Consider the following 19,751-nt stretch of genomic DNA (forward strand, 5'->3'; position numbering starts at 1 on the left):
TGTCCAATTTCTTGAGTTCTTTGTATATTTTGGAGATCAGACCTCTGTCTGATGAGGGGTTAGTGAAGATCTTTTCCCATTCTGTAGGCTGTCATTTTGTCTTGTTGACCGTGTCCTTTGCTTTACAGAAGCGTTTCAGTTTCAGGAGGTCCCAGTTATTGTTTATCTCAGTGTCTGTAATGCTGGGGTTCTATTTAGAAAGTGGTCTCCTGTGCTTTCTCTGCTATAAGGTTCAGGGTGGCCAGCTTTATGTTGAAGTCTTCGATCCATTTGGACTTGAGTTTTGTGCATGGTGCTGTTTTCAGTACTGTAGCTCTGTAGTAGAGTTTGAAGTCAGGGATTGTGATGCCTCCAGAAGTTTTTTTTATTGCACAGGATTGTTTTGGCTATCCTGGGTTTTTTGCTTTTCCATATGAAGTTGAGTATTGTTCTTTTGAGGTCTGTGAAGAATTTTTCTGGGTTTTTGATGGGCATTGCATTGAATCTGTAGATTGCTTTTGGTTAAGATTGCTATTTTTACTATGTAAATTCTGCCTACCCAAGAGCATGGGAGATTTTCCCACCTTCTGGTGTCTTCTTCAATTGCTTTCTTTAAAGAATTAAAGTTCTTGTCATACAAGTCTTCTACTTGTTTGGTTAGAGTTACTCAGATATCTGTTGCTATTGTGAAGGGTGATGTTTCTTTGATTTCTTTCCCAGCCCTTTTATTATCAGGGCTTCTGATTTTTTTTTTTTTTTTTTTTTTTTTTTAATTTTTCTTGTATCCTACTACATTACTGAAAATGTTCATGAGTTGTAGAAGTTCCTTGGTAGAATTTTTGGGACCTCTTATGTAAACTTTCATATCATTAGGAAATAGTGAGAGTTTGACTTCTTTTCCCATTTGTATCCCCTTGATCTCCCTTTGGTGTCTTATTGCTCCAGCTAGGATCTCAAGAACTATATTGAATAGATATGGAGAGAGTGGACAACCTTGTCTTGTTTCTGATTTCAGTGGAATTCCTGGGACTTTCTCTCCATTTAGTTTGATGTTGGCTGTTGACTTGCTGTATATTGCCTTTATTATGTTTAGATATGTTCCTTGTGTCCCATGCTCTCTCCAAGACCTTTATCATGAAGGGATGTTGTATTTTGTCGAAAGCTTTTTTGGCATCTAATGAGATGATCATATGGTTTTTATTTTTCAGTTTGTTTATTGGTGGATTACATTGACAGATTTTCGTATGTTGAATTATCCCTCCCTGCATCTGTGGGATGAAGCCGATTTGGTCATGGTGGATGATGGTTCTGATGTGTTCTTGGATTTGATTTGCTAGTATTTTATTTAGCATTTTTGCATCAATGTTCATGAGTGAGATTGGTCTGTAATTCTTTTTAGTAATGTCTTTTTGTGGTTTGGGTATCAGGGTAATTGTAGCCTCATGAAAAGAGTTTTGCAATGTTCCCTCTGTTTCTATTGTGTAGAATAATTTGAGGAGTATTGGTATTCTTCTTTGAAAGTCTTGTAGAATTCTGAGCTGAAACCATATGGTCCTGGGATTTTTTTGGTTGGGAGACTTTTGATGACTGTTTCTATTTCTTTAGTAGTTATAGGTCTGTTTAATTGCTTATCTGGTCTTGATCTAATTTTGGTAAGTGATATTTATCCAGAAAGTTGTCCATTTCCTTTAAGCTTTCCAATTTTGTGGAGTACAAGTTTTCGAAATATGATCTGATGATTCTCTGTATTTCCTCCGTGTCTGTTATGTTCCCCTTTTCATTTCTGATTTTGTTAATTTGGATAATTAATCTCTCTTTGCCTTTTGGCTAGTTTGGATAAAGGTTTGTCCATTTTGTTGATTTTTCTAGAAGAACCAACTCTTTGTCTCATTGATTCTTTGTATTGTTTTCTTTGTTTCTATTTTGTTGATTTCAGCTCTCAATTTATTTCCTGCCATCTAGTTCTCTTAGGTGAGGTTGCTTCTTTTTGTTCTAAAGTTTTCAAATGTTCTGTTAATTCACTAGTGTGGGATTTTTCCAGCTTCTTCGTGTAGGTGTTTAGTGCTATGAACTTGCCTCTTAATACTACTTTCATTGTGTCTCATAAATTTGGGTATGTTGTGTGGTCATTTTCATTGTATTTTCAGAAGTCTTTAATTTCTCCCTTTATTTCTTCCTTGACCCATTGATGATTCAGGTGAGCATCGTTTAATTTCCATGTGTTTGTGGGTTTTCTGGAATTAGAATTGCTGTTGACTTCTAGTTTTAAACCATGGTGATCTGATAAGTACATTGGGATATTCCAATTTTTTTTATATTTGTTGAGGTTTGTTTTGTTACTGAGTATGTGGTCAACTTTTGAGAAGGTCTCATGAGGTGCTGAGAAGAGGTATATTCTTTTCTGTTTGGATGGAATATTCTATAGATGTCTGTTAAGTCCATTTGAGGCATACCATCTGTTAGTTCCCTTATTTCTCTGTTCATTTTTTTGTCTGACTGACCTGTCCAGTGGTGAAAGGGGACTGTTGGAATCTCCCACTATTAATCTGTGGAGTTTAATGTACGATTTAAGCTTTAGAAGTGTTTCTTTTACATATGAGGGTGCCCTTGTATTTGGGGCATAGATATTCAGTATTGAGATTTCCTCTTGATGGATTTTTCCTGTGACTAATATGAAATGACCTTCTTTGTCTCTTTTGACTGATTTTAGGTTGAAGTCTATTTTGTTAGATATTAGGATAGCTATACCCGCTTGTTTCTTAGGTCCATTTGATTGGTATATTTTTTCCCAATCCTTTACTCTGAGACAATATCTGCCTTTGAGGTTGAGATGTGTTTCTCGGATGCAGAAGAAGGATAGATTCTGTTTTCATATCCAATCTGTTAGCCTGTGCCTTTTTATAAGTGAGTTGAGTCCATTTATATTAAGGGATATTAATGACCAGTGATTGCTATCTCCAGTTAATTTATTTTTCATTTTTGGGATGTTAATTTTTGTGTTTTTCCCTTTGGGATTTGCTGCTATGAGACCTTCAGTTGTATGTATTTTTGTTGGTGTTTCCAACTTCCTTGGGTTGGAGTTTTCCTTCTAGTATTTTGTGTAGGGCTGGGTTTGTGGCTAGGAATTGGTGAAATCTATTTCTACCAATTTTGTCACTAAATATCTTGTTTTGTCCTTTTATGGTTATTGAGAGTTTTTGCTGGGTATAGTAGTCTGGGGTGGCATCAGTGGTTTCTTAATGTCTGCATAACACTTGATCATGACCTTCTGGCTTTCATTGTCTCCAATGAGAAGTCAGGTGTAATTCCAATAAGTCTACCTTTATATAATACTTGACCTTTTTCCTTTGCAATTCTTGATATTCTTTCTTTACTCTGTATGTTTAGTGTTTTGATTATTATGTGGTGAGAGGACTTTTTTATGGATCTAGTTTATTTGGTGTTCTGTAGGCTTCTTGTATCTTCATAGGTGTATCTTTCTTTAGGTTGGGAAAGTTTTCCTCTATGATTTTGTTAAGTATATTTTCTGTGCTTATGAGTTACAATTCTTCTCCTTCTATACCTAGTATTCTTAGATTTGGCCTTTTCATGGTGTCCCATATTTCTGGATATTTTGGGTTAAGCTTTTGTTAGACTTAATGTTTTCTTTGACCGATGAGTCTGTTTCCTCTATTGTATCTCAGCACTTGAGATTCTTTCTTCCATCTCTTGTATTCTGTTGTTCATGCTTGCGTTTGTGGTTCCTGATTGTTTTCTCATGATTTCTCTTTCTATAATTCCCTTGGCTTGTGTTTTCTTTATTATCTGTATTTTAGTTTTCAAGTCCTGAATAGTTTCTTTCATAAGTTTGATTTTTTTTTTCTTGGTTTTTTTCTAAGTGATTTGCTGATGTGAGTTTCAAACATTCTCTTAAAGTTATTTTTTAGGTCATTTTCTTCTGCTTCATCCATATTTGGTTCTTCAGGTCTTGCTATTGTAGGATCTTCAGGTTTTACTGATGTTCTTTGTGGTGTTGCTTGTGTTCTTACCTTTTCTACTCATTTTTTCTTATAATAGATGTGGGTGGGGCTGTCTGAGATTCTGTTGAATAATCTTCTAGGTGCCAGCGAATCCAAAGCTCAGATGGTTGTTCTTCATGGTACAGTCAGTGCCACAGTTCTAGTTACCCCGTTGGTAACTCTGTGTTTCTGGAGATAGCTCAGCACTCCTGTGCTTTGCTCTGCTCCCTTGGAGTTTGCTGTCTCAGGCCTACTTTGGCCTACGTTGCTGGCTTTGCTCTGTTTCTGTAAATCCCATCTGGATCCCCTCCTGCAGAAGTTCCTGGCTTGGTATTGGTCCTGCAAAGGTCTCTGGCTCTAATCTACTACCTCGGAGTTCCCAGGCTCCGGTGTACCTGGAACCGCAGAGGACCTGTCTCAGGCTTACTCCCTCAGAGGTCCCAGACTCACATCCAGACCTGTAGAGGTTCTAGGTTCCTGCCTATTCCCTTTGATGTCCCAGACCTACAGAGGTCCTGGCTCAGGCCTATTCCCTCTGAGGTCCCAGACTCACACCTGGTCCCACAGAGATATCTGGTTCCTGCCTATTCCCTCGGAGGTCCCAGGTTCACTCACACCCAGACTGGTAGAGGTCCTGGCTCAGGCCTAGTTCCTGCGTGGTCCTAGACTCATGCCCAGACCCATTTGGGTCCTGGCTTAGGTCTACTCCCTTGAAGGTTCCAGATTCACATCCGGACCATCAGCAGACTCTGGCTCACTTGTTCAGCAGTTACCCCCCTGTACCTGTTCCAGTGGAAATTGCTGGCTCTGGATCTGTTTGCTGGCTCAGTCCTGATCCTTCAGTGTCTCGGGACTGGATTGGCTCCCGGGACTGGATTTGCTCCTGGCTTCTGCTCCCTGTGGAGCTTGCTTCCTCATGCTCTCTCTGTCCTAGGTCAATCATTGTTTCTTAATTTGAATGAAATGATATTAATTTTATGCTTTTTTGTGCTAAATTACATATCCCAAACCAAGAATCTGACCTTTGCAAATTTGATAATGTACATTTTCCGAGGTCTGAGCAAATATAATAGCAAATGTGTGCTGTTTCTTTTCATATATTGTTACTGGGATATGTCACTGCTGTTAAAGTCATGCTTAAGTATGAAACAAGTCTCAGCAGTGAGAGCAGACAGTTTGCAGGGCAGTGTTTGCAGAGACCATGAGTTGGGTTACAGAAGTCATCATACCATGTTCCTTGGACTGAGGAACCAGGGGAAATGTAAGACATGTTCAGATTTTACTTTTCTATTGAGTGTTTCATTTGTCCTCTGAATTATTCAACACATGTTATTCAGAGATTGCTCATGGTAATGGGGAGAAGAACATGTCTATCTGTTCACCACTCTGGGAGCTCAGGCAGGAGGATTGCTCTTAGCTCATGGTTAGCCTGGGCTTTAGAGGGAGACCCCATTTCAGAAATCCCCCCACACACACACAAAGTAAAGGAATGGAAACAGGTTTTGAACTGGGTGTGTTAGCACAGTCTTGGGACTCGTTGCTCATGAGACATGGAGGCAGAGGATGGGGAGTGCAGTCGTTTTCAACTGTGTGGAGTCCAGGCTTCCGGAGAAAAAACCTTGCCAAGCTTACAACATTTTCTTACTTGAATTTGAGATTGCTTGTTACTTTTTGCCTAATAAATTGTCTTAGTTTGTTTTTAAATTATAATACCAACAATGAAAGATCAGGGTCAGACAGAAAATGTTCTTTTTTGTGCCTTTGCATATTTTTTTCTCATTTACCCATTTATTTTATTTGTTTGTTTAACTTTAAAAAAATTATTCTTTGGCCAGGCAGTAGTGGTGCATGGCTTTAGTCCCAGGTCTTGGGAGGTAGAGGCAGGCAGTTTTGTGTGAGTTCAAGGCCAGCCTGGGCTACAGAGCAAGTTCCAGAACAGCCAAGGCTATACAGAGAAATCCTATTTCAACCCCCCTCCCCAAAATTCTTTAAGAATATATCTATGTATACAATGTCTTTTGCTCGTATCAACTCCTCTTCTCCCCTTTGTTCTTTAGAAGCAGGGTCTCTTCAGGTGTTGGCCTCAAACTTGCCGTTAGCTAAAGCTGACCTTGAACTCTGATCTCCACCCTCTCCTTACAGGGTGGGTGTAGGTGTCAGCTACTACTGCTGGTTCCTGGTGGGGAGCAGGCAATCCAAGACTTTTTGAGAGGTTCCCATGAAAGGGCAAAGGGCATGCTGTGGCCTTGTCCAAGGGCAGACTTGACAAGGTCTGATCTAGGACTGGGGACATGGCCTCTAGGGAGTCAAGGTATGCTGGTCTGTGACACACTTGAAATATCCTGTGTTCCCTTTGCACATTAGTCCATGATTAACTTGGTGCTGACCCTGTCCTTTTCTTCTGCAACAGCAAATGGGACGCTGTGCTGTTTGGTAAACTTGCTGGCATAAGCCACAGCTTTGTTTTCTCATCATTTTCTAAAGATTTTAAATTAAGTCAGGCGTGGTGGTGCACACTTTTAATCCTAGCACTTGGGAGGCAGAGGCAGTTGGATCTCTGTGAGTGCAATGCCTTGTCTACAGAATAAGTTCCAGGACAGCCAAAGTGACAAAGGGAAAACCTATCTTGAAAAAACAAACAACAAAAAATTTTAGATGATATATTATACATGGTACTTGACAACTTTGATTCAGCAATGTGTCAGTATCTTTGTGGGTCAGCACATTGTTCACTGGTCTCCGTGCCATTGAGTGTCACTGCTCTAGAAGTGGTGGGACCTGGCAGAAGGTAAGCTGATAAAGGAAGAGACTAAAGTCTCATTGCAATAACCAACTTTCTTCAGAGCCTCAGATGATATATATTCTGAGGGTTAGCAGGCCTTTAATCCCAGCATTCAGGAGGCAGAGAAAGGTGGATATCTCAGCTACAGAGCAAGTTTCAAGACAGCCAGTGCTACACAGAGAAATCTGTCTTGGAAAACCAAACTAACAAAAAATTCTCATTAGTTCAAGCTGTATACAGCCGCAAGGACAAGCTGCACGAGGCAAAAACACGTTTTCCTATAGAGGCATGTAAAGGCTGGCTAAACATTTAGTTGATTAATAACAGCAAGCAATAATGAGTAAAAAAATCCAAGTAAACTCTCTCTATTCCTACACCTGGGAGGAGTGTGGAAGCTCATTCCAAGAACAGTTCTGTGTTTGAGGAAACTGGGGTCACAAGACTATTGTTTTCTTGGAGTGTTCTCACAAGCACGTAGAATTCTTGCACGACTCCATTCCTGGACTGTGTTCTGACACCCGAGTTTTAGAGATAAATCTCACTATGTAGCCTCAACGTGGAGAGCCTCCTACTTGGGCTCTGCGTCCTGGAGTTTACAGGTGTGGTGGTCACTCCTGCAGTACTCCTCAGGGAAGTATAAGCAGAAGGACAGGCGTTCAAAGCCATCTTCAGCTATATGTTGAGTTCTAGGTGCTATTTTGAGACTGTGTCAAAAACTTTCTCCTAAAGTCAGAATAACTAATATAATTTCGTGTTGTTTGATAACTTGAGTTTGAACTCAGGGCCTCATACACTGAAGTGCACACCTTTACCACTGAACTATACCCCCACTCTGTATTCTGTATTACTTTATCGAGGAATTAAGGTGTTTGTTAACAAAGGAAGCACTTTCTTTTTAAATGCATATCTCAATAATATTGAATAAATCTGTGAATAATGCTTTAGAAAGGACAGATTTTGCTATGTTCCTTTCCAGGCTTATTGCAGTATTTTATATTTGAAGCCAAGAATGCAGATCATCCTACGTGGACAAAAAGTGAAGACACAGCTAGTTTCCAAGAGTCTTGCCTACATTGAACGGGATGTGTACCGGCCTAAATTCTTAGTATCCTTTCTTTATCGTGCTGTGTGAACACAGTGGAGCACATTCAGTGTCATTTGTCCTTATCCTTTCTATCCTTGTAACATCTTTAAAAATTACATTCATTTGTGTGTACCTAGTGGGTGCATGTAGATCAGAGGAGAACTTGCAGGAAGTCCCAGGAATTAAAGTCAGCTTGTCAAGTCTAATGGCTAGCATTTTACCCGCTGATCCAGCCCACCAGCCCTTCCCATAGGAATTCTAATCTCCAGATTTTCTTTCTGTGTGTACTTTGGGACTTACTTATTTTTAATAGATTTGTATGTTTTTATTTTATATGTATGAGTGCTTTGTTTGCATGTGTATCTGTACTGTGTGGGTGCCTGGTGCCCAATGAGGCCAGGCCAGTAGGGTGTGTGATCCCCTAGGACTGAGATCATTGTGAGCTGCCATGTAGATGCTGAGAGTCAGACCTTTGTCCTATAGAAGAAGACCCACCTAGCCAGTAATTAGTAATACAGAAATGTAACATGAGGGCCTGCTTGTTGGGGTTTCTGTCCTGCCCGGTTCTCACAGTCATTAGGTCCCAAAGAATCACACAGAAGTATATATGAGTTACAAACTGATTGGCCCATTAGCTCAGGCTTCTTATTAACTCTTATAACTTATATTACCCCATTATTCTAGTATATTTTAGCCACATGGCTCAGTACCTTTTTCAGCAGGGTAGGTCACATCTTCCTTCTTCTGTGGTCTGGGCAGGACTGTGGAGAAATGGGCTTCCTTCTTCCTAGAATTCTCCTGTTCTCTTTGACCTGCTTCTACTTCCTGTCTGGTTGTCCCACCAATAATTCCTGCCTGGCTACTAGCCAATTAGCGTTTATTTAAAACACAATTGACAAAATACGGAATTGTCACACACCACTTCCCCCTCTTTTTTTTTTTTTTAAACAAAGGAAAATATCCATAGGCAATTTTTGGGGGGGAATGTGGACGTAGTATTCCAGGCTGCTTCCTGCTGGTTGGGGGCACTGATAATCTTATGGGGACCTAAAGAAAATTTAGAATTATGATCAAGTCCTGGCTGGAGTATCCTATGAGTCTTGATCATCTCAGGCAGCAGTCTTGAATCTGTTCTGGATGTAGAGCTCAGACATCTGGGCCATCTGCTCCTAGTCAGATTTCTCAGTTGATCTTCCTTGATCAAACCTGATTTTTCTTAATTCAGAATGAATCCCCAGCCTCTCATTTCCTGTGGAAACAAAAGCAAAATCTCTTATCCAAAGTAACATGCCTTTTGACTTCAATTTTGAAGTCAAGGTATTTTCAAAAATACCTATCTTGGATTAATTTAGCACATGTATAAACAAATATCTTTTAGCAACTATTCCTCCTTCCTCAGCATTTAAACAATTCAAAGAGAGCATAATAACATACAGTATCCAGATTCTCTATGTATTTTTCATCTTTACGTGGCTTTATTTTAACCTCTATTTCTTTTATTTTTACTTTTTGGCTTTTTGAGACAGGTTCTCTGTATATCTTTGGCTGTCCTAGAACTCCCTCTGTAGACCAGGCTGTCTTTGAACTCACAGAGATCCACCTGGCTCTGCCTCCCAAGCTTTGGGATTAAAGGTGTGCACCACCACACCTTGAAATCACAGAGGTCTCTCTAAAGGTGTGTACCACCACACCCAACTACTTTCTTTTTTATTTTAAGGACTTTAACCTTTAGCCTACATATATTTTTAATACACTGTAAACCATTTAGAGGTTTTCTTCATCTTTGACTCTCTCTTTACTGTATATCTCTCTTTTTTTCTGACCACATGAATCTTTAATTTGCTAAGCAATATGGAGAGGATTAAAGCCGTGACTTTGACAGCTGGATCCAGCTCATTCCTTAGCTTTATGATATTCCAGCCTCATGGTGGAGGTACCAGCCAGAGCCATGTTTATTGCTACAACTCTATGGCGTTTCAAGGTCCTTGCCAGCAAGCAAGCTGCAACAGTGTGTCCACAAACAACACTCAAATGCTCTCTTTAGCTGAACCTCCTGCCTCAAAGAGTCAGAGTTTGCACTGGCAGGACGGCCAGAAAGCCGGCATTTTAAAACGGCACAGCTTTTTTTGTGCTGTTGCTGAAAGCCAAAAAGCATGCGGTCAGGTTTTATCAATACCATTTAACTGTTTTGTGGCAGGACCTCTTAAAGAGCTGCAGGGTTTTGCAGCTAAAGCTGAGTCAGGAAGCCTTTCTTAAATGAGAGCGCTTGCATGCCTCTAGCAAGCAGAGCAGACCCGAGAAACTGTTGCTACCAGGAAGCCATGCTTTACTCTATTCTTCCCAAGCTCTGTCAAGCTTTATGTGGATATAGTTGTTCACACATTGGTGCCCTTTGTAACATGAGGGCCTGCTTGTTGGAGTTTCTGTCCTTCTACCAGGTCCCACAGCAGTTTGGCCCCAAAGAAAATCCCACAGAGATCTATATTAATTATAAACTGATGGGCCCATTAGCTCAGGCTTTTTATTAATTCTTGTAACTTATATTAACCCATTGTTCTTATCTATGTTAGCCACATGGCTCAGTACCTTTTTCTGTGGGGCAAGTCACGTCTTGCTTCTTCTGGTGGTGTGGGCAGGACTGGGGAGAAATGGGCTTCCTCCTTCCCAGAATTCTGTTCTCTTTGACCTGCCTCTACTCCCTGTTTGGTTGTCCCGCCTATACTTCTTGCCTGGCTACTGGCCAATCAGCATTTATTTAAAACATAATTGACAGAATACAGAATTGTCCCATACCACTTCCCCCTCTTTAATAACAAGATTTAATAAGAAGCCTGAGCTAATGGGCCCATTAGTTTATAATTAATATAGACCTCTGTGTGATTTTCTTTGGGGTGAAACGGCTGTGGGACCTGGTGGGAGGACAGAAACCCCTCATGTCACACAGAGAGTCATTGGGGAGGGATGACCTGTTATGTTCAGACTTTTCCTTAATGTTTTAAGACTAGAACAGTGAGAATTACTTTTGGATTCAACTGCAGAAATAAAGAGCACTATGGAATCATGATGTATCACAAAAATAGACTCATCAAAGCTTATGAAAAAGTGGGATGCCAGTTAAAGGTAAGGTTTATATTTGGAAAGGAAACGTTTTTAGCAAAAGAATAATGTATTTTTGTTTGTGACTTTTAGCTGTCTTTTTTTGAGGTGGGAAGCGGTGTTTGCATTTTGAGACAGGGTCTCTCTAATGTATCCATGGCTATCCTGGAATTCATTGTGTAGTCCAGTTTGGCCTTGAACTTAAAGATCCCTTGGCCTCTGCCTCCCAAGTCCTGGGATTAAAGGTGCTTATACCACACCTGGCTGGGCATAGGTCTTTTAAAAGCAATATTAGCCTGGCATTTGCTACAGTCACATGTCATTTGATACTCACTACTCCTACAAGAGGAGACAGAGAGTTTATTTTACTTTATAAATTTGGAAATTGGGACCAGGAAGTAGTTGCCCAAGAATGAATAGAAAGTGCGGTTCTCAGACACAGAAGTGCATCTCTGTGCTGAGTTGTTTGGAGGGAGGTGCTGGTGACTCCATCTCACTATATAACTCAGGCTGCTCTCAGACTGTGCTAGCGGGACACCTTCCATGGATGCAAGTCTCTCGACTGCATGATTGTTTGTTAATGGAATGATATTTTAAAATAATTATTTTATATATGAGTGCTCTATCTGCATGTACACCTTTATACCAGAAGAGTGCATCAGATCCCACTATATATGGTTGTGAGCCACCATGTGAGTGCTGGGAATTGAATTCAGGACCTCTGGGAGAGCAGCCAGTGCTCTTAACCACTGAGCCATCTCTCCAGCCCAAAGGCATAAATTTAATTGCTGTTTGTTAGTTATTTTAACTTGGCCGTTTTTATTAGTGCTTATGGAACCAGCCCAAAAAGTAGTAGCTGGTAGGTTAGACCTGCCCTCCTTCCACTTGAAGCCACGGGTAAAGCTTGGTAGCAGGGGCTTGTTCCTTGAGCCAGTTTTCTGGCCCTGGAATTACTGCCCTTTAAATAACTTTCTTTGTTATATTTATTTTGAGTTGTTTGTCAGAACCCACCATGTAGTTTGTTCTGTATGTTAGGGTCTATGCATTTTCTAGGTATTTGGTGATTAATTATGAGGATAAATTATCCTGTTAAGGTTTGTTGTTTGATTTAAATATAGAGCTCTTGGGGAATTAGCATGTGACCCTTGCACAGGGGCCTTGTTAACCTGTGTACCCTTCCAATTTTAGTATAGGCTGCTGGTGTGAGCACATGTTAACAGTTTAGACTGGGTGTGTTTTCTTTCTCTTTTTCCCACAAGTATTTTGGTTCTCTTTCTTTTTTTCTTGTTTGTTTGTTTTTTGAGACAGGGTTTCTCTGTGTAGCTTTGGAGTCTGGAACTCACTTTGTAGATCAGACTGGGCTCAGACTCATAGAGATTCACCTGCCTCTGTGTCCCAAGTGCTGGGATTAAAGGCGTGTGCCACCACCACCCAGCTTTCATCTTAGTCTAAGTTCCTTGTAGCATGTATTCTATGTTCTGCACAGCATGGTTGTATGGTCCGTTTAGACTGCTGTTTGTGCCAGGTGAGAAGGCGTGAACCACAAGCTGAAGCATCCTTTGTAGGTTGCTTTAGAGGTGGTGGGATGCGGAACTGCAGTTTGTCGGTGTGCAGGTCTATGTGCAGGACTGTGCTTGGGAAACAACACGCATCACAGTAGATGTGATCCTTTTCCCTTGTGTCAATTTGCACATAATTCTCATCTAATGGATGCTTGCCAGGAATGGGTGTGGAAGAAAGCTCTGCTATATCTAGGAATTAACATATAAAAACACCAAGCACTTACCAAGACATTTCAGAGGAGTCATATAAAGTATAAGGAAGTAAGTAGTTTATGATCTAAATCTTAGTTGAAGGGTATAGTGAACATTGTGTGTTATATCTGAAATGCTGTTCATTCTATTTCAGGCAAACAACATGGGTGTTGGAGTGGTTGGAATTATAGAATGTAATTTCCTTAAGCCAACTCATAATAAGCAAGATTTTGACTACACTAATGAGTACAGGTATGTTACCCATTTATTTGCTAATGTTCTGAGGAAATGTGTTACTGAGATGGCTGGAATATTCACCTTTCCATCCCTTTATCCAGAGGACATATTTCAGATGGGATAGACTTATGTAGACCGACTTTGAACTACCTATATAGTCAGGCTGCCTTGAACTTCTGACAGTCTTTCCTGCACCTCCTAAGTGTTGCAATCACAGGTGGATACGCCAATACTAAGCAGGCAGGGTTGCCCTCTTTTCTGTGACTCCTGGGATATGTATTACATTGAGAACCAGAATTGTGTATTTGCTCATGGTGGGTTAGCTGACCAATTTTGAGACCGAAGAGATGTCAGTTGTCAGTTCCCTTTTCTATGTAAGTCACTCACAGTTCAAGTTCTGTAGTGTTTTTATTTTCTAAGTATGTATGTATTTATATGTCTATGTGGATCTGTGCACATGTGAGTGCAGGTGTCAGGAGGTTGTAAGCCATCTCATTTTGGTGGTAGGAACCGACCTCTGGCCATCTGTCTGCAAGAGCAGTAAGCTCCTTTACCCTCTGAACCATCTCTCCAGCCCTGTACAGTTTTTCTGGGTTTTTTGTTTTGTTTTGTTTTTTTTAATTATAAAACAAGGTAACCAAGGCAACTTAAGGAAAGAAAGCATTTAATTTGGGGCTTGTAGTTTAAAGGTTAAATCCATGGCCATGAGCTGGAGAGATAGATGGCTGAGTGGTTAAGAGCACTGACTGTTCTTCCAGAGGACCCGGGTTCAATTTCCACCACCCACATGGCAGCTCACAACTGTCTGAAGATCCAGTTGCAGGGGATCTGACACCTTCACACCAGTGCACATAAAATAAAAGTTAAATAAGCCATAAAATATTTAAAAAAAAAAAACCCATGGGTCCAGCAAATAAAAACATTAAGAGGATAACAGGACTAATTTTAATTATTAAATTACAACATTTAAGGAATATGTGCCGTCAGTCTCACAAAGTCTTTGGAAGCTATTATGAAAGTGTATATACCTTGATAACAAACCTAGGCATGTTGTGAAAGGACGGTTGTGGGTATCTGTTATTGTTGATTGAAAATAGCAGGAAATGCTAGTAAAGCCAAAGGGACTATATTCTGAGAGATTATGGATTAAGTTTGTTTTACATTTATTTATTTCAAGTATCTGTGTTCACAAGAAAGTCAGAGTAAGTTCAAGGAATCAGTATGTACCACCATACACCTTGAGGGGCCATCAGGATTGGCGACAAACACCTTTACCTTCTGTGTCATAGCGGTAGCTGGACAGGTAGTTTCAGTATTGAATACCAGCATCTTGATCATGTTGATTGAAGAAAAAAAAACCAAATATCAGGTGTCTTCATAATCCATAGAGAAGTGCACTTCATTAAGTTCAGTACCCATTTGTGAACTTTTTGTTGTTTTGTTTTTTTTGGCTTGTTTGTATGTTGATTTTATTTTGTGTGTGTGGGTGTTTTGTCTGCGTCTATATTTATGTACCACTTGTGTGTCCAATGCCTGTGGAAGCCAGAAGACGGCTTTGGCTCCCTGGAAGTAGAATATGGATGGTTATGAGCCACCATGTGGGTGCTGAGAATCAAGCCTGGGTCCTGGGGGTGCACAGATCTTTGTGAGTTCAAGGTTAGCCTGGTCTGAGTAGTGAATTTCTGGACAATCAGGACTATATAAAGACACCCTGTCTCAAGAAAACTGGGGAGGCAGGGGAGAGAACGAAAGAAAAGGCTGTGAAGCTGTGAATTTATTGGTTGGGATTAAAATGCAAGGATCCTCTGGTTCTCTCAGTATATTCCTTCATAGGTGTACTGGCTGATTTTGTGTGTCAACTTGACCCCAGCTAGAGTCATCAGAGAGGAAGGAACCTCAGTTGAGGAAGTGCCTCCTCGAGATTCAGCTGTAAGGCATTTTCTTAATTAGTGATTGATGGCAAAGGACCCAGCCCTTGGTGGGTGGTGCCATCCCTGACATGGTGGTTCTGGTTTCTATAAGAAAGCAGGCTGAGCAAGCCATAGGAAGCAAGTCAGTAAGCAGCTCCCCTCCATGGCCTCTCCATCAGCACCTGCCTCTGGGATCCTGCCCTGTGTGAGTTCCTGTGCTGACTTCCTCCAGTGATATGGAAGTATAAGCCTAATAAACCTTTTCCTCCCCAGCTTTCTTCGGTCATGGTGTTTTGTTGCAGCAATAGAAACCCTAAGACTATATAGTATGTGTCTGAGCTCTTCCTTCTCTGAGCGTCATCCATATAAGACCTCTAGGTCTCCCTGTCCTTTTCCCTCACTTTTTGTCCCCACACTCTTAAAATCTAGGAATTTACAATGGTTTTTACAGAAAGAAAGGTGGCGTACTTGCATGTGATTTATTAGTCATACAATTGGAGTTTTTTATTTTTACTCGCAATATTCTTATAATCATTGATTATTTTTATGTTTACTTAATTGATCTTGAGGGCTGGAGCAATAGCTCAGAGGTTTAAAGCACTGGCTGCTTTTCCAGAGGTCCTGAGTTTAATTCCCAGCAACCATATGGTGGCTCACTATATCTATAATGAGATCTGGTGTCCTCTTCTGGCATGCAGGCATACATGCAGGCAGAATACTATACAAAATAAATAAATCTTAAAAAAAAAAAAAACAGATCTAGAACTGATGTTTTATTTTTTTCCTGAGTTAATGTTATTTTTTTTTTTTTTAAGGCTTACAATACTAGCATTAGGAGAAAAGCTGAATGATTACTGGAATGAAATGAAAGTGAAAAAACATGCAGAATACCCTCTCAGTTTGCCAGTTGAAGACATACAGTAAGTACTGAGGACTGCATACTTTAGTGGTGACTTTCCACAAACTTAGGGTATATGAGAAAATAAATCCACACACTCCAAATTAATGACTTGATGTCTGTTGATATCATTCATTTCATCTTTATTTGTTTTTAAGTATGGGTATTTTGCCTGCATGTATGTTTTTGTGCACCACTTGTGTGCCTGGTAGGAGAGGGCATTGGAGAACCTGGAACTGAAGATTGTTCAGCAGTAAGAACTGTTCCAGAGGACTCATCTTTGACTCCCAGTACCACCTACCTAGTAGCTCAGTGACAGTCTAATTCAGTCCCAGGGAACCCTACACCCTCTTCTGGCCTCTCTGGGCATCAGGCACTCGTGTTATGCATAGACATACATGCAGGCAAAACTCTGATATACATAAAATGAAACAATGAAAAAATTTTTTAAAAAAGAATTGTACAGTGTAATGCCTAGCATGTGCTCATTAGTACATGTAGCTACTGCGTAAGTTCTAATTGGTCTTAATAATAAAAAAACAGAGCCAGATATTGGGGTAAATGCCGAAAGATCGGGGGAAGGAGCAAGCCACAGCCAACTAGCTCTTACCTTGCTAACTTCTCAGCTGAAAAGGGATGACCTCCTGTCTCCTCCTGCCTTATATTTCTCTCTCTGCCCAGGTATATCACTGTATGGCTGTACAGACCTCCAAACATCTATGGTTAACTAGTAGCTAGCTCCATCCTTTGATCTTCCAGCCAGCTTTATTTGTTAGAGTATAAACAAAATATAACCACACGTAGCACATACTGCTAATTCTGTAAGTGAACAGTGAGAAAATTCCCATGTAGTGAGAGGCAACAATAATCGTGGTACTGTGCCTGTACCTTTGAAAGCATGGAAAGCTTTGTCTGAATTTGGAAAGCTAACAGTAATCTTAGGAAACAAGGGTTATTGGGTTAGTTTCATCTCTTAAACTTTGTAAGCCTTAAGTTCATTTGAGGTTCTATGTTAACAGGACCTTGTTTATAAAGAGTACTTGGTCTGCCTCTAAGCCTTGGGCTTACTCCTGGGCTAGCATCGTACTCATCTATAATTCAGCTTTTGTGGCTTGCAACAAGGACTCTCTAAGCTTATTCTGACTTTGCCTCCCAAGTGCTAGGATGAAAGGTGTTTGCCCCATGCTCATACCCACTGTTTAAAAACTGCATTGAAAAGGTGAGGGAAGGGACAGAGAGATAGCTCAAGCAATAAGGTACTTGCTGGCAAGTGTGAGTATCATAGTTTGATCCTAGAACCCAGGGGAAATTGCTGGGCATGGGGACATGCACTTCTAATCCTTGCCTACAGGGCCAGCGAGAGAACTGCCTCAAAAAAATAGGATGGATGGTGTTGCTAAAGAAAGACCCTGGAGGGTGACCTCTGGCTTCTACAGTCACATGTGCACACACAAACATACACAGGCAAATGTTATTGTGAGTCAGATGTGTGATCAGCACTCAGTGGGCCGAGAGTAGAGGATGAAGAACTTGAAGACAGCTGGGCATGGTGACATGCACCATTAATTTCAGTATGCAGGACACTGAGGTAGGTGGATCTGAGTTGAGGCCACCCTGGTCTACATGCTTTGAAGTCAGTCTAGAGTTGAAACCCTATCTCAAACAAAGAGAAAATCTTATGTATAATGAGTCTTCATAGTTTTTTATTTTCTTTTACATAAGTATATGAGTGTTTGGCTTGCGTGTATATCTGTGTACCTCATCAGTGTCTGGTTCCACCTGACTGTTGGATGCCCTGGAACTGGAGATGGTGTGAGTTATAAGTATGTGCTGAGACCTGTACCTGGGTCCTCTAGAAGAAAGCAAGTACTCTTATCCAATGAGTTATCTCTCTAGATGGATGTACACCTCTTCCTAAGACAATCTCCCCCTGCATTTTCATACCTCATCTTTCAAGACAGGGTTTCTCTATAGCCCTGGCTTTACTGGAACTTAGTCTGTAAACCAGGCTGACCTCTGTCACCCACCAAGTGCTGGGATTAGAAGTGCGCCCTACCACCATCTTCTTCCCCCACCCCCACCCCTGCCTGCCTTCTTTAAAGCAGGACCTCACTATAGCCCTGGGTGGCCAGGAACTTAATAGACATCCTTTTACTTTTTAAGGGCTAGGATTAAAGAAAACATTTGTTCTGTTAAAATTGGTATGTGACCTTAACCTCTTGAAAGTTACCAGCATTTAAAAAATTATACATTACAGTTTTATCACACACTTTTGAGGATTGGAAATAAGCAGATATTTAGTATGGAAGCACTGCAGAAAAATAAATTAAATACTTGAGTCCATAATTCCATTTTAATATTTTGTTCTTGTTTTGTTAAAGGAAGCGCCCTGATCAAACATGGGTTCAGTGTGATGCTTGTCTAAAATGGCGAAAATTACCAGATGGAATAGATCAGCTTCCAGAGAAATGGTATTGCTACAATAACCCTGACCCACAGTTCAGGTACCATATGTTGGTCATGCCCTTCCTGGAAAGGCAGAAAGCACTGTTGGAGGTGTTTGGACAGGACTGCTAATGTGTTATTCTCCTATGATCTTTGTTTTTCCTTCTTTTTTTTTTTTTATATAGAAATTGTGATGTTCCAGAAGAACCTGAAGATGAGGATTTGGTACATCCTACTTACGAAAAAACCTACAAAAAGACGTGAGTGCTGTCTTGAGTGTGGTGAGAAATGAGCCCCAGTCATGTCCGGCACAGGTGTGATGGGGGTGTAGTGAGCACAGCAGTGCTGCTTGTGGGGCAGTGTGTGCTGTGGGGCCGTGTTTACTGACCTGCATTCACTGCTGTCCTAAGAGTTGAGCTGTATTAGATGAGCTGTACAGAAGCAGGCCTGTTAGGAGCCTACGTCTTGACAGAAAAGGTGGCTACAGTAACAAGGATGACCTGGATTCAGAGAGATGGCTCAGGTTAAATTAAAGCTCTTCTAGAGGATCCAGATTTGACTCTTAGACCCATGTGGGAGCTCATAGCCACCTAGAACTCCAGTCTTAGGGTACCCAACATCCTCTTCCGGCTTTCTTGGGCAGTGCACACATGTGGAGCACAGGTATACATGTAGACAGAGCATCTATACATAACAGGTGAAGTCTATCTGTAAAAGGCACTGTCCTGTGTTAGGAGCTCAAAGGAGAGTTGCTTCTGACTTGGGGAGGCAGATACAATGTGGACCAGTAAGTTTTGTGAAGGAGGTCATTTCTGAAATCACTCTTTTCAGAGTGGTAAGGGTGTATGTGCGTGGTCATTTGTACAGCTTAAGTAGTGTGACTAGGGATAAACAGGAAATGGAGGTGGGATAGGGAACAGTAGGGTTACAGTGATAAACTGGACATAGAAGGCTAAGAACCTTTTATGTATCTTTTGTGTATGTTGCCTGTATGTTTGTATGTGCACGTGGAGACCACAGGTCAGTGTCATCTGTCTTCCTCATTTGCTCTGCTTTTGTTTTGAGAAGGGTGCTACTATGTAGTCCCATCTTGCCTAGACTTTATATATAGACCAGGCTGTACTCAAACTCACAGAAATCCTCCTGCCTCCACTACCCAAGTACTGGAATTAAAGGTGTGCACCACTGCACCAGGCTCTCCCACCTTCTTTCTTGAGCTGGGTTTCTAACTAGCTGGAACTTGTTACTGAGCTTAACTGGCCAGCCATCGAATGCCAGGGGTCCTTCAGGCTCCACGTTCGCAGCCCTGGAGTTAGATGTGTTGTCATGCCCAGCTTTTATGTAGATTCTAGGGCCTGGGTTCAGAACTTGGTTTCTCAGGTTTGCTCGGCAGGCACCACAACCCTTCTCTCTAGTATGCTAGTATTTATTTAATTTTAGCATGGTTTTGGAAGTAATGAAACTACTTAAAAGCCTTTGATATCTTTGTTTTTGGTCTGTGATTCAGGCAGACAGTTGTTACTAAGATTTTTTTTTTTAATTAAAGGAGAGAATGTGGGGGGGTGGGT

At 40.9% G+C, this 19,751-nt stretch overlaps 1 protein-coding gene across 3 annotated transcripts in view; it reads left to right on the forward strand.

Annotated features, from left to right (window-relative positions):
- Morc3 (MORC family CW-type zinc finger 3) overlaps nucleotides 1-19,751 on the forward strand; it is a 43,125-nt gene that overhangs the window by 14,528 nt on the left and 8,846 nt on the right. For all 3 annotated transcript variants that reach the window (XM_050162120.1, XM_050162121.1, XM_050162122.1), the window contains exons 7-12: nucleotides 7,736-7,864; nucleotides 10,844-10,963; nucleotides 12,848-12,945; nucleotides 15,656-15,760; nucleotides 18,120-18,242; nucleotides 18,369-18,443. In XM_050162120.1, the coding sequence (XP_050018077.1) occupies nucleotides 7,736-7,864; nucleotides 10,844-10,963; nucleotides 12,848-12,945; nucleotides 15,656-15,760; nucleotides 18,120-18,242; nucleotides 18,369-18,443 (650 nt within the window). The remainder of the gene's footprint in view (nucleotides 1-7,735; nucleotides 7,865-10,843; nucleotides 10,964-12,847; nucleotides 12,946-15,655; nucleotides 15,761-18,119; nucleotides 18,243-18,368; nucleotides 18,444-19,751) is intronic.

Source organism: Alexandromys fortis, unplaced genomic scaffold, assembly GCF_014885135.2.
Source record: "Alexandromys fortis isolate MF-2015 unplaced genomic scaffold, M_Fortis_MF-2015_v1.1 scaffold_128, whole genome shotgun sequence".
NCBI classification, from domain to species: Eukaryota; Metazoa; Chordata; class Mammalia; order Rodentia; family Cricetidae; genus Alexandromys; species Alexandromys fortis.